General features: G+C 43.3%; 3 protein-coding genes across 8 annotated transcripts in view; 1 reads left to right on the top strand and 2 right to left on the bottom strand.

Moving 5' to 3' along the window:
• Positions 1 to 8,555, bottom strand: part of LOC139746654 (cytochrome P450 3A24-like) — a 47,406-nt gene extending 38,851 nt beyond the window's left edge. The window contains exon 1 of one of the 6 annotated variants that reach the window (XM_071658088.1): positions 8,343 to 8,555. The gene's annotated coding sequence lies outside the window, so the exon portion shown is untranslated. Of the gene's footprint in view, positions 1 to 849; positions 1,472 to 7,957; positions 8,315 to 8,342 lie in introns of those variants that run through there. The other 5 variants (XM_071658091.1, XM_071658092.1, XM_071658089.1 and 2 more) reach the window with 5 other exon arrangements.
• The window catches only part of LOC139746484 (uncharacterized), a 313,137-nt gene that overhangs the window by 43,228 nt on the left and 242,898 nt on the right, over positions 1 to 27,011 (top strand). The gene's annotated exons all lie outside the window — the stretch shown is intronic.
• The window catches only part of LOC139746402 (uncharacterized), a 30,643-nt gene continuing 20,843 nt past the window's right edge, over positions 17,212 to 27,011 (bottom strand). Inside the window, exons 2-3 of the mRNA XM_071657614.1 lie at positions 19,518 to 19,697; positions 17,212 to 19,325 (exon numbers count right to left, since the gene is read on the bottom strand). Of these exons, the coding sequence (XP_071513715.1) occupies positions 17,355 to 19,325; positions 19,518 to 19,697 (2,151 nt within the window). The 3' untranslated portion in view covers positions 17,212 to 17,354. The remainder of the gene's footprint in view (positions 19,326 to 19,517; positions 19,698 to 27,011) is intronic.

Raw genomic sequence — 27,011 nt, 5'->3', positions numbered from 1 at the left:
TATTATCCCTACCATTTTGCCAAAAGGCAGGGGTAGCACATAGTGCTCACTGCAGGAAAATTTAGAGTGAAGAAGAATGAGATGTGTGAGTTAAGTATTGTCAGATGTTATGTATATCAAGAAGGGATTGTATGTTTGTGGACAGAATGCCAGTAGTCCACATGCAGGTGAGGCTGAAAGAAAAGGCAGCTACCTGGGTCAGAGGAGAGCTACTTGGCAACTGTTAAAGTGCTGGCTCACTACGCAGCCATCACTAACTCTCCCAATACCCAGGTGGTTAGTACTGGTAATATACCTCCCTACTTGTAGGCTGCCTACCAACTATTGGAGAAAAGCATCGCATATCAACACAGATGGGTGATTGCTACGCTGCTACCTCCTTAGCATGCTTCATCAAGCACCAGCTGTCTTCTGGCTCATTCATGAAAACTCACCTGAAAGTTAGTAGACTTTGTGCTGTCATAGTACTGTTATAGGTACACTTTTGTATGATGAGTGAAATAACAAAGTGTCATACTAGAACCAGCGAAGGTGGGGTAACTCCTTGAAGTCCACCTGCAGACATTAGATTATCCACCAAGGTAGTCACTAATGGTGTCAGTAAAGCCTTTCTAGCTGCCTTAAAAACTGTTGTAAGTGTATAGTACTAAATTTAGGGAATAGTAGTTATGTTCTGTATATTTTGTGTATACAGGTACTTTTTATATCCAGAACCTTATAAGCCAGAACCTTGATTTCATTTTATAAACATTACTGAAAGATAAGCATAATACTTAATATATAACCTGTCAGATAGTTTAGGAGTTTATTGGACTAGTTGTCTAATATACTGTTGATCATTATACTTACTGCTCATTGGTTAATGAATCATCTCAGCCACTAATATTTTGACAGTTACTTCTGGCATCCAAGGAGGGTCAGCCATTCACACCCTAGTATAATTCTAAGAATTAATTATGGTGCCTGAACAAGAATGCCATTCACTATTATATTTACACCACAGACAATACCTGGCACCTGAAACTTGGAAATTTGCTATAACATCACCAGTAAATTAGAGAACTAGTTCATTTTCAAGAAGGTTAAATGATATTACCAGCCATGTGCTCCATTCTCGGTCTAATAGGCTAAATCAGAAACATATAGCCTTTTAACATTACCTTCACTCATCTTCAGCCCAAGTTCAGTGTCTTGCATTAAAACATGGACTTCCACACTCATGAAAGAGCTTCTTACTTTTTCACTTGTACACCAGGTTTATTTGCCAAGTGAGACCCATGTCTCCCTGTCATGCAAAAGTCATACACATATGCTTACACTGCACCCATCCCCAATCATTCCCTAATGTAATACTGCTAGGTGGAAGAAATTCTTTGTGATCCTTAGTAATAATAATGGACCTATGCCTGTGCAAAAAAAAAAATAAAAAAAAAAAATTTGCAGTTCACTGCATTGGGGAATCCTCAGCTTGGAATACCATCATGGTACCATCATTTTAGATTTTGTAAAGTTCCAGTTTAAGGGCATTATAGAAATAACTACCGCTGAATAACATAAAAAATGCAATAAATTTTGGTGTCCAAGCAGTTTGGTTAGGTTTTTATTTTAGTAAAGGGCTTCATCGGCTCTGTTTACTTTCAAAAGTATTTACTTCAATTTTACGTGCTTTACATTTTCCCAAATTATCATAGTCCTCCTAGTTATCTGTTAGGTAAGGTTTTGACAGGCTGTTCAATTTTAAGAAGTATTATTTTTTATTTTTTTTATTTTACTGTACCTTTCATCTTCCCAGATGAGTATCGCCCTGCCTACTATCAGTTTAGGATTCGCTTTCAGGAGGACTTAAGGTTAATAAGGAATGTAAACTCCTTTATAACATGAGTTTTAATGACTCATATGATGTAATTCTCTTATAACATGAGTTTTAATGATTCATATTATTACATTATGCAGTTATAACAAACCACCAGAAGTGAAACCTTGTTGAATAATGTATACAAATGTATACATATACAGATGGATGAGTATTTAGCAAAGAGCTGTTATTTATGGATTCTTCACAGGAAATACAATTGATAATGTTGGAGTTGTTGAAACAAAGATTACTAAAGACTTGAGATCTCAACTGTCTTGTCACCAGAGGGGCACATGAAAACGAGGAGAGAAAGTGAGACAAAGGAAGATGAGCATTGGACCTGTTAATAAGAGATGACCTTAAGTTTCAGAAAATGGAAGATGATCCATTTGGGAAATACATATTGGAAAGAAGCTTAAAAAGTTGTATGATGATAGATAGGTCTCAAGAAATGGGGCTCCACAAGAGTAAACTCTTTCCCTTGCATTATTGTTATAATTTTTAATGTTATCATTATTATTACAGTTACATTATCATTATCATCATACAACCCAAGGACCCCTTCTCCAGGGCCTCTTCCACATAAAAGGCTGCAGGAAATAAAAGGATACCTTTGGAGAGATTCTGAGACATGTTTGTACCATGAAGTTACATCCTTGGTAAGGTTGACTTTTCACTTGTGCCTTAGTCAGATGCATATGGAGTCTGATTACATCCATGTACAGTACAAACAGTAAATTACATGCATACAGACACACATTGAACATAACAACATTGGCAGATCAGGCAAACGTACATATATCAACACAAGGTATTTGACTTGATCGAGTTGACTAATACAGGCTTTGTGATAAAAAGGTTAAAACAGTCTGTAAATACAGGCAGTTAGTGAAGGGTCAACCACTGAGGATAAACTTTGGCATAAAAAATTTAGCTAAAAGGTGCTAAAGCAGGCTATGAAACTTTATAGAATGGACAGTTAATAAAAGGTATTGGTTCAAAAGTGACAACCCAAGAGAGAAGTGAGAGAGAGCAAAAGCATCCTCTTAAGAAATAAAGAACAGGCATGCATGATGTAGTGGTTATGGTTAATGACCATGAGTCAGCACAGACTAACCCAGGGTTAGGCCTGCATGGGTTTGAATCCTGGGTGTGATTGTTAGCTCACACATATCCCAGGTGCTCATTTTCCTCTTGGGGCTGGTCGATAAATGGGCTTCTGGCTTAGACTGGTGGGTGTGTGTGTGTGCATGTAGAGGAGTAAATAGATGGTAAATATACATGTTTAAGAGACAGGGCAAAATTGTTAAACTCTTTCCCCATAACACACAAACAGTAATCACAGATGGGTGAAAATGAAGCCAAGGAGCATAGAATCCCTCCCTCCATAAACTTAAGTGAAAAGGATTATCAAATGGTTCAACACAAATATCAAAAATAATGTATATCAAAGTAGAACACTTGTAGTAAGTATTTGAGGTAAGCTGGAGGAGTTCTGCACCAGAAACCTTTCTTGACGTAAATGATTTTGCTTTCCAGGTGTCAAGGTAGTTGATGTAGCTGATGCTACAGCGGAGTTCTGTGGTAGTGCTGACAATAAATACAACTTATTTGTCATGCGAGAACTAAAACTTAATCACGGAAAGAGTAGAGGAATTTCTGGTGAAATACAGTGTAGCTATTTTTAATCGTCATTTTTTTAAACAAAATTAAAAACAATATCACGAGTACTGCCCATGAGAGGCACTAGGAGTATCTTCTTCAGTAAGGCATTCAGTCTTAACAATAGATTAGTGAACCTTTGTTTACAGAAAGAAGTTGAGTTTGTAAACCTTGGCAGCAGCATTATTACATTAGGTCTGATATGGCTATAAAGGATGGCCTACACCTAAACAAATTGGGTCTTGTATTTTTTTGGTAAGATCAATAAGTCTACTGTGCATTTTGGACAATAAACATAGCCCATGCAGTATAATATAAACAAAAGAAATCAGAGTTTGAAGCATTTGCAATGTGAAATATTATATGATTGGTATCTCTGAATCTTGGGTTGATATTAAAAACAGAGATTACCTTGTTGCATACACAATCCCAGGATACTTTCTAACAGTGATGAGAGAAATATAGCAGGCATAGAGGTACCTGATTTAAGGGAACTAAGCATCAGAACAGTCTGGAACCCATTTATTTGCCCACTAGGAAGAGAGAAGAGGAAGGCATGAACTAATTACAGCCATTAAATTTTTAAATCAGTTTGATGACATCAACGCTTATTAATTCTTTGTGAGATGCAGGGACAGAGCTACCAGACGGCATAAGAAGCTAAGAAAATAGCTGTTTGAAAAAAATTAAGGAAGGTGTTCTGTAGCAGGATGGTGAATAACTAGGTTAAGCTAGGAGATGAATTGGTGAGTGCTGACAGTATACAGAAGCTTAAGAAGCTGATTGATGTTAGAAAAATTTCAAGAGGTAGAGCCCCATGGGTATGAAACTCCCCATCCATAATGATGGAATAGGTAATCAGTAATAGGTATAAGGACTATCAGGTCTTTTCTGTATGTCTGAGAGACTGTTCAGTTAGAGAAAAGGATTAAAATGCCTAGAGAACCTATTGACAATACTGGACATGGAGTTGCATAAGGAGCAGTATCATAAACTGTTCAGTTAAAAGGAAAAGACTAAAACACATTCAGTATCTAATGACAACAGTGAGCAGAGAGGTCCAGAAGAAGCAATATTGTCAACTGTTCAGATTGTGTAGAGGACTAAAACACGTAAATAATCAACTGACAATAGTGGACAGGGAGGTTCAGGAGAACTTTTGGCAGCCATTCATCAGATGCAGAGCACGAGTATTGATGGAAAGGAATATAGAATCAGGGTTATACAAACAGAGGCACATAAGGAATTAGGTTAAGTTAGTGAAAGAATAATACGCAGTGTTAGAGATGAAGCAATTGGGGAAGGTTATTGCTTCGTTGATAGAAAGCCTAGAAAAGTTGATAGCGTAAAGGATCAGTTTTTGTTAGTTAACAGAGGGATTCTAGAAAAGTCAAACACGGTGGTTAACAGTTCAGTTTTGTAAAATCTAGCTAAAAAGTGGGTGGTACCAAAATTACAAAGTTTAGTAAAGCAGATCAACTGACATAAATCACTGACCATTCCTGGTTTGGAAGATAATACTTAAAATAAGGAAAAAAAGGAGGCTATGGATTTGCCAGATACAGTTTCACTGATAAAGGATAGGAGAAGAATTTGTGGTTATAATCAAGATTCAAGTACTAGTTATGGCTACTTTTGATTTGAGTCATCTCAGCAGGAGGTACTTAGGAAAGCAAAGTAACTTAAAGGCAAGGTGAGATTCTGTTGTATAATAGTCAAATGTGGTTAATCAAAGAAAAAGAGGAAAAATGTAAAGAATATGACGGAAGACAAAAATCTGGACACTAAACGAGGCAACCATAATAATCGCATGTTTTTTTTAGTAACATCCAGAATTATGTAAATTCCAGATGCTACAGAGGGTTAGGTGAGGTTTTCATGGGTTCTGTTGATTTCAGCAAGTATTTCATTTACTTTTACATTAATTAAACCTTCACTTTCCATGATCTTCATAGCCCAAAACAGTACTGATTTGTTAAAAAAAAATTAAGTTCCACTTATGCTTCAAGGGTTTAATGAATTCTCCACTATACATTTTAACGTTCCTTAAGAAATTAAGTAAAGGACAATTCAGTTTAGCCCTGCCATCCCTATTTCTTTATCAGTAGGTCAAAAGTGTTACTGTATCAACACCAAGTTTATGCCTAGGATATGGTCGAAGGAGAGCAACTTACGAACATGGCAATGTAATGAAAAGCTCAAAATGAGCAATATGTACTAACATTATTTACCTTACATACACAAAATACTTTGGAATCATTCATATTACTAAGTTTGCTACTTGTTAAGGTCACTCCAAGTTCATTGTATTTTAGAGAATTCAGCATTTCATGAGTTATCTGGATGTTAAATTAAATCACTATTATTGATGAATTTTTCATGGAATTAAATAAAGCTGCTACAGAAGTAAGTTCATTATGAGATCTCAGTTGGTTTCAGAATAAATAGAAAATTAAGACAGCTGATACCAGCTTTATGCTGCCTCAAATATATAAAATTTTACAGATAAATTTTCCCTATTAAAAACAAATGTCAATATTTTGGAAAGGTTATGAAACACACAAGGTTGTTGCTCTGGTCAACAATCTTGTAAACATGGCTAAGTATACAGTAAGCTAAGTTTCCTTTCAATGAACTAAGGGGTTAGAAAAACTTTAAAAATACATGTCATCTTTTTACTGAGTAAGTCTAATGTATAATGTATAACTCCCTGATCACAGCCCTTCCCACAATCACTTATGAGAGGAGGAAGGAGGAGTCTGCCCCAGGGCAGAACTGATTTTTTTTTTCAAATCCCATTTAATTCTAGTTTTTGATACCACACAAAAACCCTTTTCCTCACTTACTCATCATTACACACAATACACTACATGCATTACAGCATATGCCACTCAACTTCCAAAGCCCCATGATACTGCTAGTGTCTAGCAGTTAGATGGGATGGTGGGATAACGAGACAATAAGTTGAGTAATAGTTAATATTTTTTGTCACTTTACAAATTCATTTGATAGTTTTTGATACTTTTTACATATACTGTGTGTTAAAAATGACTGTTGCTTTGTATGAGTTCATCGATCTAATTAAAGATTTTTCTTTGTTCAAAAGAATTGAAAAAAAGAGAAGGGGGTACTCAGTGTGTTTGTTTGTCACATGGACCTTGTTGAATCAGTGCCCCTGATTATAATTTGAATAAGCAATTTCCAAATCATGCAGAAGGAATGTAATGATACCAGTTTCATCATTATAAAAGACCAGTTCCTCTGTGTTAGTATCAACAGTGGACACAGTAATTCTGTTTAACAATGGGTACTGTATTGTTAAGAGGACAGAACAAGTGCAGCCGAGTGTGATTTTGATTATATTTCATTCTTAAAAAGCAAAACCCTAAAGGATCAAGCTTGGTAATTTATGGAAGTCCCAAGGACTAAGGTTTATCAAGGAATTCAGAAAATGTATTTGTCTTATCAGTTACCAGGAATATCAAGAAAAGATAAAGGGAAAATTTGCTGTTATACATATTTCTTGCTGTACAGACATTAGAATTAGTGTCATGTGTGAGCTGTGTAAATCATGTTTATTCTGTTTCCCTGACTCTTTGGAAATTGTGGTTATGGAATGTATGCGTGGGTGAAATATGTAAATATCGCAAAATACATATGAAAACTTAACCTCCCAACAGCTGAAATTCATAGCAGAAAAATGCCAACATCAATGGAATGGCTGCTTGTTGGGAGATTGGGAAGTTGCAAGAACAACCAGTCTGTGCTGTCTTGTACTGCATGCAGTCAGCATGATATTCAATCTTGGTTCCAGTCTGTGCTGTCTTGTACTGTATGCAGTCAGCATGATATTCAATCATGGTTATGTCCCCTTTGTTTTGATGAATCTAGTTGAGGTTTACAAAGATTTTGTTGATCTCTTTTGTGTTTCACCTAATTTTATCTAATCTTCATAACCCTTAATCAGTATTGCTGAAAAAACATAATGCACCAGAACACTATACCAATCTTATCCATTTTCTAAATTTCATCATTGCAGAACAAAAATACTCCATATCCAAAGCTAATAATAATGGGCTAAATTGCCCTTTTACCTCACACAGATGGGCTTATTATTACAAACATTACCAAAAATGAGTTGATTTTGACAAAGCCACAGCACTAAACTATAACAAAAAAAAAAATCAAAATTATTTTCTCACAACTCGCTCATTATTTTAACAATTGAATTGCCCTTTGAACTAATTTCACCCCCTTCCCCCGCCCCGCCACAAAATGGCACTAAGTAATCACTAATATTTTTCTTTCACATGTTTCACTACAGTTTATGTTCACAATTTTTTTTATGTACAGTAATGTTGCCTTTATGAGATATTTCTCATCAAAGACCATCTCGTTATGAGTAATTCATGTTCAAAGTAACAGGATCTGTATCCTTACCTAGGGGTATGAGCAGCAAGGATATGGTCTATGGTCTGATTCACTAAGTGTCCCTAAAGAAACGAAAAGTGTCATCTCATCATGACCAGTTACATTCATGGGTTTCATGATGCTCTTTATTACTTGATTTGGTTGGTCAGTGCCTGATTATAGGGCCTACTATTACTAAGGGTGATTTTGAATACTCATTTCGGGTAACTAATAACTTTGCGCTTTTAAACGCACACTTATATTAAAGTTTCTACAGGCCATGCAACCCATATCGGTACAGGAATGCATTATGAATTAATGACCTCCGCTGATAAGGTACATCCTGTCTCGAGGGATACCTACAGTTTATTTAGGTTAGCATGCGAAAAGTTACATCATTAAGGAAGACACTGACCGGCAGGAGAGAAGACAGACTAACAGGTGGTGAAACAGACAGGTGGTAAGACAAACAGGCTGTAAAGGGTAGTTAGTAGAACAGGAGCACGGTCAGGCAGCCATGATTGCTGTCATTGTTATGAAGGGACTAGTGGCTGGTCCGATCTTCTCTTGTTTCAGCCAGGACGCAAGGACATAATAAAGACAGATATAAAACCTTACATCTACACAAAATGAATAGTTAGTTTACAGTGTGCAATAATTATGTAACTGGAGAGGGCGAGAGAGGTATAACCACCGCCGTCAATTTCCAAATAAAGCACCTCGAACGATTTTAGCATTTGAGGTAAAATGTTGAAACAATTTTGCTACTTTAACGTGAATGTCATTAGATTAAATATTTATATTTTCCCAGTCTCTACTCAGTACTGTAAAACGTAAAATAAAACGAGGAATCAGATATATGGCCGCTGTAAGTACCAGATTCGGCCAGATGGTTGGTAGGTTGTTTGGGCTTTAGGCCCATCGATTGGCTCGGTTATTGAAGACGTCTGGTTATTGAAGACTTCTTATACACCAGATCACCTTCAAAACCCTCCATGTTACAAGTTAAGCTGTCTGCATAGCTCTGCCAAGACCAAAGCCTTGCCCGGAACTCTGTTAATGACAACCCGTTCAAGGGATGCCACATGGGGGTGTGTGTGTGTGTTCTCGGGATGCCATTATCGGCAGAAGTCGGTTGTCTGTTCTGGAGAACTTTCGACCCATATGTGGCTGTGGGTGCAAGGCCTCTTGTAGGTACATGTCACTGTTAAATAAGATTATATATGGTTGCAGTAAATCCGTCTTTGAACAAGTGACTGGCGACGTTAGATAAAAGTATGGTGGAATAATCTGATGCAAATATTTGACTACGTGAACACACCTTGCCCCAAGCCAGCAGGTCATATCTGGGCATTTCAGATATTGAGAAAAGCGAATCACTTTTGTAAACTCTCAACATATATTTAGCTTAGAAATGACATTCGATTTGAAATTCGATAGTCGTATCCTGTTTCTCGAACATGAAATCAACACCTGTATATCATTATCAGTAGGTAAGAATAAAACACAAGTGATAATGACAAAGTGATGAATTTCACAAACATATTTGAGCCCCTCTAGCAAACACAGGTAGATTACGTCCCAGTAAGCAAACGTCTCCAGCCATAATTTAAAGCCTGGGCAAAATTATATTGGAACTGAGGCCTATAGCCCTATTTATGCTGGTCATCCTACCTGTAACCGCTCCGATAGAACATATATGACAACTCCCAGAGAGAGGAAAATAGCTTTCCTCTATTCAATTCTTTAAGTTCCGTTAGATTGTCTGTGGTAGCTGAATATAATTTTCTTCAGTTCCCTTCAACTGGGTAGACTATTTTGCTTTTCAGTTTTCAAAATTTATTATGATGTTTGAGCTGTAAAACATGTCAGTTATGTAGATTTTCTTCGCCCATTTTCTTTGAATTACTGTCGGGCGTCGGGTCTTGTGGAATTACTCACTACTGTTGAGATTTTGAAGGATATGACGTCATATGTTTTCTGTCGTTAGCTTTAATTTCCGAAATGTTGCCTTTCTTTTTCCTAATTGTGATTAGCTGCTGATTACATTGCGTTCTTTGCCTGGCTGGTACATAACTTCCTTTGATCCCCTCCCACTCCGGTTTTCGCCTAGTATAAATTACACCATCTCTGGAGGAAGTAATTACAATGTTATTGGATGTGAAGAGATTAAAATGTTTTAGGAGAAACTCTTGTACGTATTACTTGAAAGCATGGAGGTAACAGTGTTATGATAATGATCCTTTCGAATCTGACCTCAAATGAGTGTATGGTTCCACCTCAAACGACTGGATCGCACGAAAGGAAAGCTTAAATTTCCCCTGACCCCCGGGTCTTGAGTGCTGCCACCCAGGTCATGAGGAAATGAATTTAGAAACGCCACGTTCACATATAAGTTACTACATTCGCATTGCCTTCCCTGTCTGTATATGATTCTTACAAACAGGGGTCAGGATTCTAGCATTTCAAGTAGATTTGCATGCGTATAGTTTCCTATTTTAGAATCTGAAGCTATATTTTTTCTATAATAGCACTGGGAAATATTGTATTTGGATTTTGAGTGAAAAAATGAAGTAATTTTGATTTTTCGTTGTGGCTAAAAGTACATCAACAGCCTGTGTAAGATGCTTCAGAACTGAGTGACCCCAATCAAAACCAAGATGCTATAGGCTTCTTGCCCAGCACTTGAACTACAATATTTGTAGTGTACAAAGCAGTTCTTTCCTATTTAGTGAGGTCTGAACTACATTCCAGAAAATTGAAGATTTATATATTATATCACTCTTTCGTTGTCTGTGGTTTGTGAAAGGACTTGTACATGTATAATGTACACAAGTCATGTGTGTGATAAAGGGGAAAGGGAGGATTGTGTAGGAAGTAACGTCATAATAAAGGGTTCAACATTTATTTAGGTCACCCCCACAAAGATAGGTGATTGTCTAAAGGTGCTCTATAGAAAATGGAGTTGCTACATAACATCCCCTTTTGAAATTGTACTGCTAAGTTTTATCAGGGAAACTAGTGTACTACAAGGATTTTAAGCGGGTATGTTTCTCCTTAGTTTGTTATTGTTCAGTAAAAGCGCGAGCAGGAACAATATTTCGATCTTTTTTATTCACACTTTTGACAGTGATAGTGTATATATCGAACTGAGCAGTATCCTTTTTTTTTCCGTACAAATTATTTGTAATTCATTTAGTGGTATTGATGAAGTGTAAATGTTATCAACTTAAGGAGGTTTATCTGATAATTGTACAGAGAGACTTGCAACAAATTTCATGTCTACATTTAGTGTGGGAATGGCTGGATATGGTTACGTTAAACGCTAGCGTCTAAGAACACTTAATATTGTTTGGCTATAAATGTATTTAACAGTATGCCTAATGTATTGCATTCAAAGACCAAGGAAGATTCCGGTTGTTGGATTTTGATTGTAGCTTAGGAAAGCGGTACAAATATAGTTCGTTTCCTTTTAATTCCTTAGCCTCGTGATAAGGTTAAAGTAACTGACAATTCATTCCTGCTAAATTTATGGGAAAGTTCTCATTTTTTCCTTCCTTGTCCACACTATTCGTATAAAGGTTTATTTCTTCCTTCTTTCTAGCAAAAGCTGGAGGGTTGGAGTGTCGCCTGTATCTGTGCCACTACACATCTCGAAACTCTTGCTTTTTGACATTTTTTTTTATTAAGCCTTTCTTCTCTGTTTTTTAATATTCCTCTATATTGAAGGCTAGAGGTACCCGTGTTCGTATTTCTTGATTGTGACTTTCACAAAACTTATTGCGATAATGCCCTGGTTCTTGACTTACATACTCCATTTCTCAATTTATATTTCCAAAGAAAGTACTGAGTTTTGTGCCGTTTACATGGCTATGTATATCTTCAGGTCCTGTCTCATCCCTGCTCCTGTAAGTTCCTCGATTGCCACGTAATCAGACTTGAACATTACATGATCACCTTTTCCAGTTGGCGTGTCATATATGATATTATCAATATACACTCTAGATACTTGTGTGTGCGTGACTGATTGTCACAATGAGAAGAAAGATTCCTGCAGTGTATCTATAAATATCCCTGTTGTTAGCACTTTACCATCAGTGAGAAGTGAGTGTCTAACAACTTCCTGTATCCTCCTAATTGTTCCTTCATTATTACCATTGTTTATTTGTTCTGGATCGATGCCATTATTAGATTATACACTATCAACCCCTACAATTACTCTTCCCATTATGTACTGTCCGAATGAGCCGTCTCCCATTATATCCTTGAACTTCAGGTTATTTGTTGTTAATAGAGCCAAACTTCCCTCTCCTCCTCCTTTTCCTCATTACCATCAATGACCTCCTCTGGGCAGAACAGGTGAGATCTAACCCATTTTAGTCATTTTTGTTTGCGTTCATTTTTACCGGTCGAGTGGCGACGTATCAGCAGCAGACGGTAGAAACTGCCGCTCGGTACAGTTGTTGTGCCGCTGACGGCCTCAAGTGACTGTTATGAGGTGAGGTTTGTGTTGATGGAGCCAGGTTTAACGTCCCGGGGCACGCCGCCGACCTCCCACTGGGGGGGCGGGTAGCGGTCTGGGGCCGTGAGACCTTCGGCTCCACTCTCACGGCCTGTGCTCCCCGACTCCTGGTTCACGGACCCCTTGTGACGGGTCTGGTTGTGGACTGACGCTAACTGTTGTGACGGGTTGGGTTGTGGACTGACGCTAACTGTTGTGACGGATCTGTTTGTGGACTGGCCTCTTGTGACGGGTCTGGTTGTGGCCTGACACTGAACTGTTGTGACGGGTCTGGTTGTGGCCTGACACTAACCCGTTGTGACGGGTCTGGTTGTGGCCCGACACTGACCTGTTGTGACGAGTCTGGTTGTGGCCTGACACTAACCCGTTGTGACGGGTCTAGTTGTGGCCTGACACTAACCCGTTGTGACGGGTCTGGTTGTGGTCCGACACAGGCCTGTTGTGACGGGTCTGGTTGTGGCCCGACACTAGCCTGTTGTGACGGATCTGGTTGTGGACGAACGCGAACCTTTTAAGGGAGGCGTCTGGCCTCTGAGCACCAACCTCTGTTGTATGAACTCCCGAGCCATTTTCCCGTGCGTCAGGTTTCCTGTGGTTTTGAAGTTTATGACTTCACACGGAGACATTTTTTTCTAGAGTTCGATCATCCTCTGGTAACTATGGCCATCAGGGTGTGTGTGCCTGTTTGGTATCCAGAAGGAAAAAAGAGTTACTTCCTCTCGGCAGTTACCTCAAACCTTTTCCACAGTTAATGACAGATCCTTTTCTGTTTTTTTAGGCTGTCACATCATCCTCTCTGTCGGAAGGTCGATGGTGCAAATAAATAAGAAGGCGTTGATGACCCTGCTTCAACCTGCTCTGAAAATATTAGTTCCCAGTACAAACGCCTTGGCGCCCACGACCAAGATGGCTACACGAACGGGACTATGTATATATTTTTAGAATCATCCATGAGACATGTTATCCTGGATATCTTATTTGTGCTGTCGTACTTTTCATTAAGGTTATATTTGTCTTGTGTACCCTCATGTGCATGATAGCACATTATGTGGCCATCCAGTTACTCATGTCTTGTGTGCATGGTGACATAATGTGGCCATCCAGTTGCTCATGTCTCATGTGCATGGTGGGACATACTGTGGCCATCCAGTTGGTCATGTCTCATGTGCATGGTGGGACACAATGTGGCCATCCAGTTGCTCTTGTCTCATGTGCATGGTGGGACACAATGTGGCCATCCAGTTGCTCTTGTCTCATGTGCATGGTAGGACATAATGTGGCCATTCAGTTGCTCTTGTCTCATGTGCATAGTGGGACATAGTGTGGCCATCCAGTTACTCTTGTCTCATGTGCATGATGGGACATAATGTGGCTATATTCTTGCTCATCAGTATGGTGGGAAATGATGTGGCCATCCGGTTGCTCATGGACATGGCAAGACATAGTGTGGCCATCAAGTTCAAGTATACCGTATAGCGGGACATAATGTGGCCATCCAAGTGCTCATGCGTGTGTTGGGACATGATGGGGCCATCTAGGTGCGTGTCTTGTCACCTCTACACATTATATCCAGGAGGAAGATTTTATATGAGCAGGATATTAGCTCATAGTCATGAGAATGTTACCGCATGGCATGTTTGCTCTCAGCCTCCCTGGGTGTGAGGCCGTGGGTCGCCTCCGGCATTTCCCACACAAAACGTCAACATCGAACTCTAGAAGAGTGTGTGTCGTATCTTCGAACGTTTATTTGTCCAGGTTAATAAGAAGAAACCTGTCGCGTGTGAGTTTTTTTCTCTCTCAAGAAATAAACAGATAAGCCAAAATCGAGAGCATTTTGAGTTTCTGTTCGTGACTTATATAATCGATGATTCGTTGTGACGTGAACCCCTCCATAATGTTTGAAACCCGTGAGCTGCTGAGTAGATGGGTTGCTTTGGTATATATATATATATATATATATTTATGGTTAAACGGTGTATATATTTATGGCATTATGATTAAACATAAGATGATTTCTGATGGGTGTGTTCTAATTCATTCTTCTCGCTTGTCTGTTTAGATATAATCGGCTCCATAATAAGTAAGGTTTTCTTTGATTTAGTGTTCCTGGGCATTACTCGTTCACACTGAACAAAACAAGGCCCTGGTTTGGAAAATTCAGTGCTAAGTGTGACCTCATAAAACATTACCATAATAAGTTAACGTGAAATTCTTACCCTCATTGTGGTATCAGTGTCGGTAGACCTCACGAACATGGCAGTGTAAAAGTACTCAGTAGTTACACAAGATAGGATTAACCGCGTTCAGAAACACACTGGGGGGATGGTACATTAGACACGGTCATACGCATTGTTTTCATTTTCTCTTATAATTCTTTTTACGCAAGCTAGTTTAACCAGGTGACTCTGTTGGTGAAAAGAAAGTTCTAAGACAGTTTTGGTATTTGTTCAAGGTTTATGATGTGTTGTGTGACATTGGGCTAGACTGACATGATAGGACTGACCGTGAAATCATGGAATTTATCGTGATTTCTGGCCCCTTACGTAATTTTGTTCGTTCCGTGCCATACATCCGACGAGTGAGCTGCAGTTGTCTCCAGCTGTAAACCCAGTCTGTGGATCAGATCATGAAGTTCGTCTTAAGTACCACACGGTAGCCTTCATCATCAGTTACTTCAGAACAAAGCATGAGTGAAAGCCCCCTTTGAGCTTTCTGTGCTTGTGGAGCCCACCTTCAAAGTGCCCACCTCCCCAGTACAGGATCAGCCCGAACGTCGACCCCAAACTGTTGTGTTCAGAGTGTATTGAGAGAAGATGAATCGAGCAAAGTCAAGAGAGCTCGGAGAATCGTATTCCTTGAAGAACCAGATCCCAGCATGAGAGAGTCAGCTGAGGAGAAATGATACGCAGTCGTGAATTCAACTTTTTATTATTAGTCATCAACTTGTTTATAAATATAACAAACGAATACCCAGGGAACTGGGGACAGTAATACCCAGGGGACTGGGGGACAATAATACCCAGGGACCTGGGAACAATAATACCCAGGGAACTGGGGACAATGATACCCAGGGAACTGGGGATAATAATACCCAGGGGACTGGGGACAATGATACCCAGGGGACTGGGGACAATAATACCCAGGGGACTGGGGACAATAATACCCAGGGGACTGGGGACAATAATACCCAGGGGACTGGGGACAATAATACCCAGGGGACTGGGGACAATAATACCCAGGGGACTGGGGACAATAATACCCAGGGGACTGGGGACAATAATACCCAGGGGACTGGGGACAATAATACCCAGGGGACTGGGGACAATAATACCCAGGGAACTGGGGACAATAATACCCAGGGGACTGAGGATAATGATACCCAGGGAACTGGGGGGGATAATAACACCTCCCAGAAACTGGGAATGATGATAACACAAAACAGTCTTAATTTACACTAGTACATGCCATGCGTGTTGTGCGGCCCGCAGTCCTGGTGTGGCGCGGGTGGGGGGTTGAGGTTGGTGCCGCAGCTGCAGGTGGTGTGGTGAGAGCTGTGGTGCCACCCTTGCTGCACTCCACCTCCGCCTATCGTGGGTCCTGCCTCCTCCAGGGTGTTTTTTTTTTTCCCTCTCGTGATCCTCGTCTGTTCGCGACCGGCACGAGAAGGATCCACGTCTGATTTTATGTATGTGTTCATTGTTAACGAGGCAGTTTGAGCCATACTTAGCTTGTTGGTGGTTGTTTGAGTGAGGGGTGTCTGTTCACTCCGAGTGCGACGTATAAGCATGAGAACAATACACTAACGTGTGTCTACTTGTGGACATAGCGACGTAAGGGAACTGTCTATCTGACATGTCTGAATAGTACTGGCCTGGGAGAGAGGGAGGTGGTGTGGAGCTTGTCTCCTCGACTTGTGATGAACATATTAGCTCGCCATCGTAACTCGTGTCGCAAGTCACCAGAATGAGGCAGACTTGCTTACGACCGTGCTAGACTTTGTCGTGTGTCGTTCCTTCTACATTCCTCATTTACTGAGATTTAGGTTTGACGTGAGATTCATGGGGAGAGGTGGAGGTGGGTGGAGAGGTGGGTGGGTGGGTTGGCAAGCAATAAATACCGAGGGAAGCGTGAGAGATGAGACCCCCAGCTGTGGCACCAACGCCCCTCTCATCACTGCAATAAATACTGATACCAAGAGATGATGAGCCGAAGGTAGGAATGTTTTGTACGGAAATCTTTACTAATACTTTGCTGTAGTAACAACAGAAGCCACAGTGTACGGGGCACTGTGGTGTGTGAACACTGTCTGACTTCGGTCACAAGACACCCTGGGAGCGGGTGATGCCCTCGCTGAACACAGTGGAACGTTGGCCAACTACACCGCTCAGTAGGCCTGAGCACCACACGCTGCACACTGCACTCCGACGAGTGCGGCTGAGCACCGCCTGGCGCTGCCAGTTCTGGTCTTGGTGCACAGGTAGCACAGGTGGCTCGTGTGCCGGGCACGTGTGCAGGTATTTACTGAGCAGTTTTCCCCGTGTGGGGAGTACATGGGTGAGCAGTGCACAGGCCGGCGGTCGTCCCCGCCAGGCTTACGACGACGAGCTGACCGATACGGACGCGGAGACTTTGGCCTCGCTCACGTCCACGTTCGTCTCGATGCGCTCCTCGGCCTCGGCCGTCTTGGGCTTGCGGGGGTCGACGGAGAGGGAGGCGTCGGAGTAAGCGGCATACCCGACGGAGGGCTCCCAGTCACTAAGGACGTCGTCGTCCTTCTTGGCGGCGTAGCTGGAGGTCTCCAGGGGTGGCGTGGCCGACGCCTTCAACTTGGGCGCCGTCTTCGACGTAGGCGTGGCCTTGGGGGGGGCCACGCTGGCCACGGGTGTGCTGCCGGCCGAGTAAGAATCACCACCTCCCTGGATGATGTCCTCGCTCTTCGGTGCGCCGTAAGATGCATGAGGTGTCGGGGGCGCGCCGTAGCTGCCTGACGGAGCCTTTGGTACTTTGGGAACGTGGGAGGTGCTTGGCTGCTGGTAGACGTGCACTGGAGGCCTCACGCCCTGGTAGATGATGATGGGCGGCTTGTGGAAGGCCTTGGGCGCTGGCAGGTATGTGGGTTCGGGCTTGGTTGCCGCCTTGGGTGGGCCGTACGAAGGAGGAGGAGCCTTGGGAGGCGGGCCGTAGGAAGGTGCTGGTGCCTTTGGTGGAAGGACCGTAAGTTGCCTTAGGAGCCTTGGGAGGCGGGCCGTAGCTTGGCCTTGGAGCCTTTGGGGGAGGCCCGTAGCTTGGTCTAGGGGCTTTTGGAGGGGCCTTAGGAGGCCCATATGTAAGGGTAGGGGCCTTTGGAGGAGGTCTGTAACTTGCCTTAGGAGCCTTAGGTAGAGCTTTAGGAGGACCGTATGTAGGAACAGGGGGCTTTGGAGGGGGTCCGTAAGATGGTGGAGGAGGTCCGTAGGTTGGTGGAGGAGCCTTTGGAGGAGGCCCATAGGTTGGCGGTGGAGCTTTTGGAGGAGGTCCATAAGACGGTGGTGGAGCCTTTGGAGGAGGGCCATATGAAGGTGCAGGAGCCTTAGGAGGTGGTCCGTAAGACGGAGGAGGAGCCTTTGGAGGTCCGTAGGACGGTGGTGGAGCCTTTGGGGGAGGTCTGTAGCTTGGTCTTGGAGCTTTGATGGGGGCCTTAGGAGGTGCCTTATGAGCCTTAGGAGGTGGACCATACGAAGGCTTGGGGGCAGCAGGTGCGGCGTGGATAGCCTTGGAAGCCTTTGTGACCTGGTAGACGGGAGGCTGCTGGTAGACGTGGATGGGAGGATGTCCAGCGTAGATAATGTGGGGAGCGGGGGTTCCCTTGGTGACCGCCGCCTTAGGGGGGCCGTAGGTTGGTGGCGGAGGGGCATATGAGGGACCCTTAGTTGGGGGTGGTCCGTAGGTGGCCTTGGGTGCCTTTGGAGGTGGCCCGTATGATGCCTTTGGGGCTTTTGGAGGTGGGCCGTATGATGCCTTTGGGGCTTTTGGGGGTGGGCCGTACGTTGCCTTTGGGGCTTTTGGAGGTGGGCCGTATGATGCCTTTGGAGCTTTTGGAGGTGGGCCATAAGTTGGCTTAATGGCCTTTGGAGGAGGACCGTAAGTTGGTGGGGGAGCCTTGGGAGGAGGACCATAGGTTGGGGCTGGGGCCTTAGGCGGTGGGCCATAGCTGGGTTTAGGGACAGCTGGAGCAGCGTACTGGGGCTCAGGGGCTGGCACTAGGACGGGGCTGGGCGCCGGTGGGGCGTTGATGTATATGGGTCCCGTATTGGCAGGGGCACCATACTGGATGCTCGTGGCCTTGGGTGGTCCATAAGTGGGTGGGGGAGCCTTGGGAGGACCGTAGCTTGGACTCGGGGCCTTGGGTGGAGGACCATAGTTTGGTCTTGGGGCCTTGGGTGGTGGACGATATGATGGCCTTGGGGCTTTAGGAGGAGGGCCGTATATAGCTTTGGGGGCCTTAGGTGGCGGACCGTACGTTGGAGGTGGGGCTTTAGGTGGCGGACCGTACGTTGGAGGTGGGGCTTTAGGTGGGGGACCGTACTTGGGAGGTGGGGCCTTGGGCGGCGGACCGTACGTGGGAGGTGGGGCTTTAGGTGGCGGCCCGTACTTAGGGGGTGGGGCCTTGGGCGGGGGCCCGTATGTTGGTTTGGGTGGAGCCTTAATAGGAGCCTTGAGAGGGGCCTTGATTGGAGCCTTGATGGGCGCCTTGATGGCCGGGGCGGGTGTGTGGACGACGTGGACGGGCGGCGATGAGTCCGACTGGTAGATCAGGACGGGCAGTTCATGATGGGGCAGCGGCACGTACTTGACGGGCTGCGAGTGGCCCTTACCCTTGCCGCCGTAGCCACCCAACTGCGGTACAAAGGAGAAGCTCACTCGTCATGTTATACATCAAAACAACAAGTCTGAATCACTTTATATTGAGATTATCCTTGATATATGACAGCGACAGTGAGGGGCACCTGGGTCTGTGAATGTGCTTAATGACTCAGGATGATGACGGATAACTCCGTAGAGCTGAGATAAAGAGAGAAAAGGACTCACCGTAGGGCGTGGTGGGCGCGGGAAGTGGATGATGGGCGGCTTCTCGTCCGAATAGACGATGGGTCCGGCGTACTCCACGGCCGGCTTGTAGGCTTTGGTGGTGACGGGATGGGAGTAAGACGGGGCAGGGTAGTCTGCCGCCACCACCTGCAGCAGACCCGCCAGTATGGCCACCACAACCTGCAGTAGAAAACACCGCCATTTAGTGCATCATGTCTTTGTTACACAGTTGTACACACAGTCAGTATCAGTTTGATAAGCCCAGTGGCTCAGGTAAGCGAGTGATAAAACTGATGTTAGTATTTTCTCGAAACCTAAATGTCAGTGGGAAGATGTTTGATCAGCGGTCCAGTGGCGAACAACTGGGCATGGTCTGTACGTGGAAGGTCCACTGAGAGACAACTAGAGATAATCTGTACGTGGAGCGTCCACCGGCAGACACTCGGGATGGTCTGTACGTGGAGGGTTCCACTGACAGCCAAATGGAATCATGCGTGTTTATTTGTCCATTATAACCTTATGCTTTGCCTTTGTGTGTTTTTGATGGACACTTACCCACTCAACCTTAAATTTTTAAACCCCAGTGAGTATAACAAGGCGAGTTTACACTCTTTCTACCTCTCTCCAAGCATTAAGGGGGTAGGTGTAGAAAATTGCACGGCTTTCCTGTACGTGTGAAGGACGTATCATTATAGTCAACCCTTGCGTGGCTGTTCTTCATACGGGAAACTAGTGAAAGCAGCAATCTGATGTGCACCATGGATCCAAATCTTAGGGGTAAAGACATGTAGACAGGTCACGCAAGTAGCGGCCTAATTGGAACCTGCTGAAGAGACGGAGGGAAGCAGCATTACAGTGGACAGAAAAGAGGTGGTTGAAGATTAGGAGAGTTGGTGGAAGAGTCACCCCAGCGGACTCAAAATCCATCCACCTTGTAAACTCGCCGCTTCCTGCTCTTCAGAGATCATTTTGACCACTGTACTTATAAACTGTCTACGTGGGCTTCTGCTACTAATGCCTGGAATCACCGCACGCGCCTGGGTGCTTCACAGTTTCTGTGTAGAGACCAGCCACACGACGATTGACCGTTATGATACCAAACTTTCCTATCTTAGAGCGAAGCTGCTGAATTATCATCCTGCTCGAGTCTTTCCATCTTGAAAGTCAGGTCTACAAGCATCTGAAGAGCTCAGATTAATATCTACTTTTTGTCTTGTATTCTTCACTTTTCCTTTCATCCAGGATGACCGCAGATGGGACATGCCATGTTAGGTGCCATCATAAAAGTTACAAGCGCTACTCTGTCCTAGGGCGAGAGAAACCCGTCTTAGGTAGGGAATAGCTGTTCGCAACAGATATAACTGTGGCACTTAAGCGAACATCCCAAGCCTTTATGAGGCATGTTTTGCGATGTTTATCATGTAGGTTGTTATGCCCAATACCTTTCATATTATGCCTCGGTTGAATCGAAGTATTTTGAGATTTGTTAGAAGGAATCGACGTATTTAGAAAGACATATTGGTTAGATATTGTATTTGTACACTGCTGAATTCAACCAGGTTACTGCTTCCCCTTTCTATGATGCCACGTGGGTCTTGATTACGGGGAGGCAATATAGTCACTGGGAGAAAAAGAACGAGTATAGGAGTGAGGTCGGGAAGGAACATAGGTTGATTTATGTCGAGTGGAACCGGCGGCGTAAGAATGACTATCATTAGGAGATAAGACACGACCCTAAGGAACGCCAGTGTTGACAGGGTAAGAGTGTGCTCCGTCTGTGTCTACCACGAAAGGAAGGAAAATTATGCGCGAGAGAAGAGAAACAGAAAAGCCAAAAGAAAGGAAGTTCAGTGATCAGAGACTTTTGTCACACCCTGTCGAGGGCCACGACGAAAGAGTGTCATCAAAATCTCTCAGAGACGAGACCAAAGATTGGTCACCAGTAGACCCTACACCGGGAAGGCTATATAGGTGATCTGAAAGAAGGAAATAAGACTCTAAAGTATGTAAGAATATTGAAGAATATGAGGGTGAAAGATAGTTTCGAAAACTCTAGGGAAGGATGAGTGGTGGGGTGATATCATCCTCGGGCATGACAGACCCATGATCTCACCCCTCTAGTGGGTGATTAACGCATATCAAGAACTACACAGGTTCTAACACCAATCCTTCCTCCACTCCGGTAGTAACTTCCATGACGAAGAGCGTTCCCTTAATCGCTGTTATGATCGCTCCTCCATCTGAATATTTCCTATTCATTTTTTCGCCCCTCCGGTGATAGTAACTTTCTCTTTTTTTTTGTTGTATTATTTTATATGATACAGTATCGTATGCTTTTGTTTAATGCAGACACATTCAATGCACCCATCCCTATCATCACTTATATCATTTTCGTGATTCTTTCATAGAAAGTTATCAGGTTATTGTTACACATATCTTGTACCTCTAACTCCGAGGTGATCATGATTCTGGAAATTTAGTATTGTGATGATGTGATAGACTTACCTAAATTATTTCTTTATGCCTCTATATCTCAGAGGGTCATCTCGCTATCCCTTGACCTTGTGTGTACATGTGTCGGCCACCTGACCCTCTCTGTACGTGTGTTGGCCCCCTGGCCTTCTGTGTGCGTGTGTTGGCCACTGTATCCTGAGTTAGTGGCATTAGCTACTAACAGAGACAATGCGGATGACTTAGTAAAGTGTGTGTAGAACACGACTCTGGGAGTGGTCGTGAGTCACACTGTGTCAAGACAAACGCAAAGGCTTTACATGGCAGTACTTTGGCCAGACGGGAGGTGTGCGTGTGGAGAGAGAGAGAGAGAGAGAGAGAGAGAGAGAGAGAGAGAGAGAGAGAGAGAGAGAGAGAGAGAGAGAGAGAGCGGGTGTGTGGCTCAGCCGGCCCGTCCAGACAGTAAGGAAGGTAGGGCACAAGATGGCCGCCCCCGGGATATAAAGGATGCCGCCAGCTACAAACTTTCACCGGTGACCTACATAACTCCCAGCCCACCATAGGCCTCCTCCCTCACTCCTACCCCACCACCTCACCCCACCCTAGCCTCTGCTCCCACCCGCAGCTTACACTAATCTTCTTCTCCCACCCACCCACAGCTTCCAACCGCCTTCTGCTTCCACCCAACCACGGCTCTCACCAGCCCTCTACTCCCACCAGCCCACAGCTTCCACCCGCCCACAGCTCCTACCTGCCCTCTGCTCCCACAGCTCCCACCAGCCTTCAAGTCTCGTGTTGTTATAGGAAAGATTATCACGTGGTGGTGTGCGTCACCATGTGTTCGTTGCCCTTAACATAACTCTTCTAAGGGATTTTATGAATGAAAGTGACAATACTGGATCATGCACGAGGGATGACTAAAGTTGCTCGTTTGACCTGAGGAGGAGGAGGTCAGGTACCCGCTCGTACAGTGAGACAAGCAGTCATGCAGTCATGTGCTCTCAGTCAGTCACGTGTGTTGGACATCCCAGTCACACATACTATACGACAATTACGATCATAGTTGCCTATGGCCTGTCTTACAGTAGCAGGCTAACAGTCATACACACACATCTGCCAAGTTGTATTCACATGCGTCATACATTCATATCATCCCGGCTATGGAGACGCATGTCCCCAATCATACTGTTACGCCTTACATGCAGTCGCATCCTGGAGTCCTGCGTTCTCTCCTGCAATTACGTGCGCTTATTCGTTGACACGCACAGTGTCACGTGTCCATTCATATGCATCTAGTTACATAGTTTCATCCACCCAACCATAAAATCCAACGTACCCAGCCATACTGTTGTTTTCAGCCAGTTATAGTCGTGTGTATACTTATACAATTAGAATTGTGTAGTCACAGTCATATGTTCAGGGTTCCAGCCATTCATATTCACAGTCATATATTGTAATTCATACCATCGTATGTTACATGTCAATTGGTCATTTTTTGCCTAGCCACATATAAAGTTAGAGGTGCATGGAGAGTCGTTAAACGTACAGTGATACAGTCAGGGCACAGTCGTTCCTAAAGACATGAAAGTTACGGGCCAGAGTGTGTTGTGTGAGGGTAGGGATAATCGTCAGGGCGGTCGAGAGGATGCCTGATATTACTGACCCAGAATCCCGTGTTTGGGATAACGAATGGCGAGCGTGTCATCAGCAAGCAGGCATGGGAAGGCATGGTGTGAAGGGGAGGTGTGGTGTGTAGCATGCATGGGGAGGTGGAGAGGCATGGTGTGTGGCACGCATGGAGAAGTACGGTGTGTAGCATGCATGGAGAGGCATGGTGTGTAGCACATGGGAGAACAAGTCACACCTGGGAGGGTGAGGTAACTGTTCAACATAAGTAGGGAGAGTGGACGCACCTTATGATGAATATATAAAACCGTTGCATTAATACCAGCTTTACTCACCACCGTAAATGACAACTACGACGTAAACTGACTCATTCTAAGGTGTTGCTTCTTAACCTAATGTGAGTTGGTTACTCGTACAGAATTTGCTAGGAAGTGTTATTAAACCAAGTGTTCCAGAAGGGAGTTGGCGCCACCATGTATAGTGGTGGCGGAAGTCATCACATTCTCTTGTCACGAAAACAACTTTCTGATCCTACCTCAGCATATTTCACTTATAATCCCAAGGTGTCTCCAACTGTTTATATTTCTACTGAACTAGCAAATTCTTGATAGTAAGATGGGCTCAGTATACGACATATCTCCTACCAAGACTGGTGTGCACACTCTGTACTAAACGCGGATGTACATTTAGCACAGTCTTGTACGTGTGCGTAGGTGTGATTACCTGTTTATTTATTACGGGGGGAAGGAGTTCTACATTCGTGGGGCCCCATCTCTCGACTTTCTCTATCATACAACTGATGTGTGATGTCGACATGTACAGTTTATCCCATCTATCCACAGAATCTTATGAAAATACTGTACATCTCTTCTAATAAGTTACTTGTTCGGTTTAATGTTATGGGCTGTTTGTTCCATCTTTGTGTCTTTCGGAGAAATGTTTGGTGTCTACGTCATCAAGACCCTTATTCTTCTCTCCTCCAAATTGGACAAATTTAAGGCCTCTGACCTGTCCCTGTAACTTGGCTCATTTAATTCTGGGGCCACCTTTGTTGCACTCTTCTGGACTTAACGTTTTAGTTCTTTAACATTCTTTACCTGACTGTGGTGCTGGCGAGGCTGTCCGTCCTCTTGTTTTGTTTGATATCTCCCGTAATTTTTCATTGTGACTCTGTTCTCTGCTTCTTCCTCTTTCTTTTCCTTAGGGTTATCGCCTCTCCCAAAGACCCCACAGAATCCCTTCATGTTTCTAAGTTTCAGAGTCTGTTTAATTACTTCTTGGTTACATAACTTCAAACATAATATGACCAGTACTGTTCGTCCCTTTATGTCTTGACTGTAATATTCTCTCAAATCTTATTTTTTTATGATAGTTTTTTTTTTCAACAGACCGTTATTGCTGTCTCACTCTCTCTAAAACTTCACTTAGATTCCTTGTGTGCCTCAGTTGCAGTGTCTACAGTCTCCGTTCCACTACGTTAAGCGTTACGCTCTGTTTCTCTTCATTAGTCAGATTTTACTTCTGCTCCCCAACCTCCATGAGCAATTGTAATTAGTCTCTGCTGTGGACTTTACCTCTTGTTTATCTATGCTAAAGACATCGTTAGATAACCCTTCTGGATCATTTCTTTTATTATTTGTTGCTCTTTTTCTGTTGCCATTCCTGAATTCTTTCAACTGGTTCGGTTTTGTGTTTATGCTCTCTGAATGTATTTTACAATTACCTTGTTTCTTCAACCACTTGACACTTTTCATGATTACTATCTTGATTCTCCATTTTCAATATTTCCTTGTATAACTGCGTAAACATAAGATGCTGCTTTTCAGTTATTTCAAATAATTTTTCCGTCTTATTGTCTTCGATGTTTCTTTGATTCTCCATTTATTGTTTGTCCACTCTTTGAAAACCCCACGTACCTATCTTCCCATGTATGGTTCTTTCTCATTTACAAAGAAATTCTTGCGAGTCAACTGGCAGTTTTGCATATTATTGTTAAGTACCATATTTTCAGTCATTCGTACTCCGAAACTGATTTTCTTTTTTTTTGTCACTATGTACGTTAATAACATTAGTTTTTGGATATATATATATATATATATATATATATATATATATATATATATATATATATATATATATATGTGTGTGTGTGTGTGTGTGTATTATGAATAATGCCTTGAAAAGCTCAAGATTCGAAACCGGGCAGTTCCGTGCCTGAATCACGGTCAGCGACGCAAAACACAATACTGCAGAAGCTCGAACGTGTAGTGAAAGCAGGCCAGCTACCAGCAGATGAGCATGGAAGTATTCCCCTCCTTGTATTTGAATAATCGAGTATAGTGTGACACACGGCCGACACGAATATTCCAACTGTTCAGTGTAGCGCACACACTGCCCCACAGCCATTCATATATGGTAAACCAGTATGAATATGAGGGCAGACCCACAGGCTGTATCGTCCTCACTTTTCCTACCGGGGTAAATCCCATCACCTGAAGTTTCTCTTGTGGACGATGGACTCGTTTATACCTACTTCCGTTTGGATTGTCCCACGCCCCGTCTTCGTTAACCTGAATCACCAATTACAGTATATATATAACAATGAATCCATAATAGCCTGATATTACCAAGATGCAGCAGACCCGTAGCTAGGTCTTCCCAAGGGGGTATTCCTAATTGTATAAAGGTGGACCACTTTTTTTGCGCAACGACCTAGTCGCTGCAGAGGGAGAGGGACTGGAGGGAAGATGCCATTTACTCAGGGTGGTAAAGTTACCTAATAGAACACACATGATCCATATTGGTCAGTCTGCATCAAGACTATCCATTTTCATTCTTCTTGGCTTATCAAGATCAATCTTGGTATCCAAATGATTGTGAACGACAGCGAGCTAGGGTGGGTGTCTGCTGTCACAATGACACGGTTGAAGATATTATACCGGGGCAAAGTATATCCAGATAGCTCCCATGAACAATGATGTAACTGGAACTGTGTAAGTGATCTGTCGATGTTTAAAGATGTTTGGAAATGCCATAGCTTTGCATGCCTTTAGTACCTGTGCACATGACGTGCTAACAAAAGTATACCTTTCCTGTCAAAGAGTTGGGATAAGGGTTAATCGACTCCCCCCCAGCGACGGACCTGAGATGTAACCAGAATATAGACATTCATAGCACTAGAGGAACGTAAAAGGTGAATCATGGTGATGTACGCGAGATGTTCTACCTGAAGGCACAGCACGACAGCAGGCAAACCTGCCGGAAGCTAGGCTACAGATGACGCCCCGGTGGTCCCATTATGTGGGACGGGGGAGGGGAGGGAGTGAAGAGACGTTGGTGCGGCGGTTAACCGGAGTCAACTTGGGTTCACAGAGACCACTTGGACTGAAAAGATATCGGGTATCATCTCTATTTTCC

This window comes from Panulirus ornatus, chromosome 65, assembly GCF_036320965.1.
Source record: "Panulirus ornatus isolate Po-2019 chromosome 65, ASM3632096v1, whole genome shotgun sequence".
NCBI classification, from domain to species: Eukaryota; Metazoa; Arthropoda; class Malacostraca; order Decapoda; family Palinuridae; genus Panulirus; species Panulirus ornatus.
This window is presented reverse-complemented; position numbering and strand designations above follow the sequence as displayed.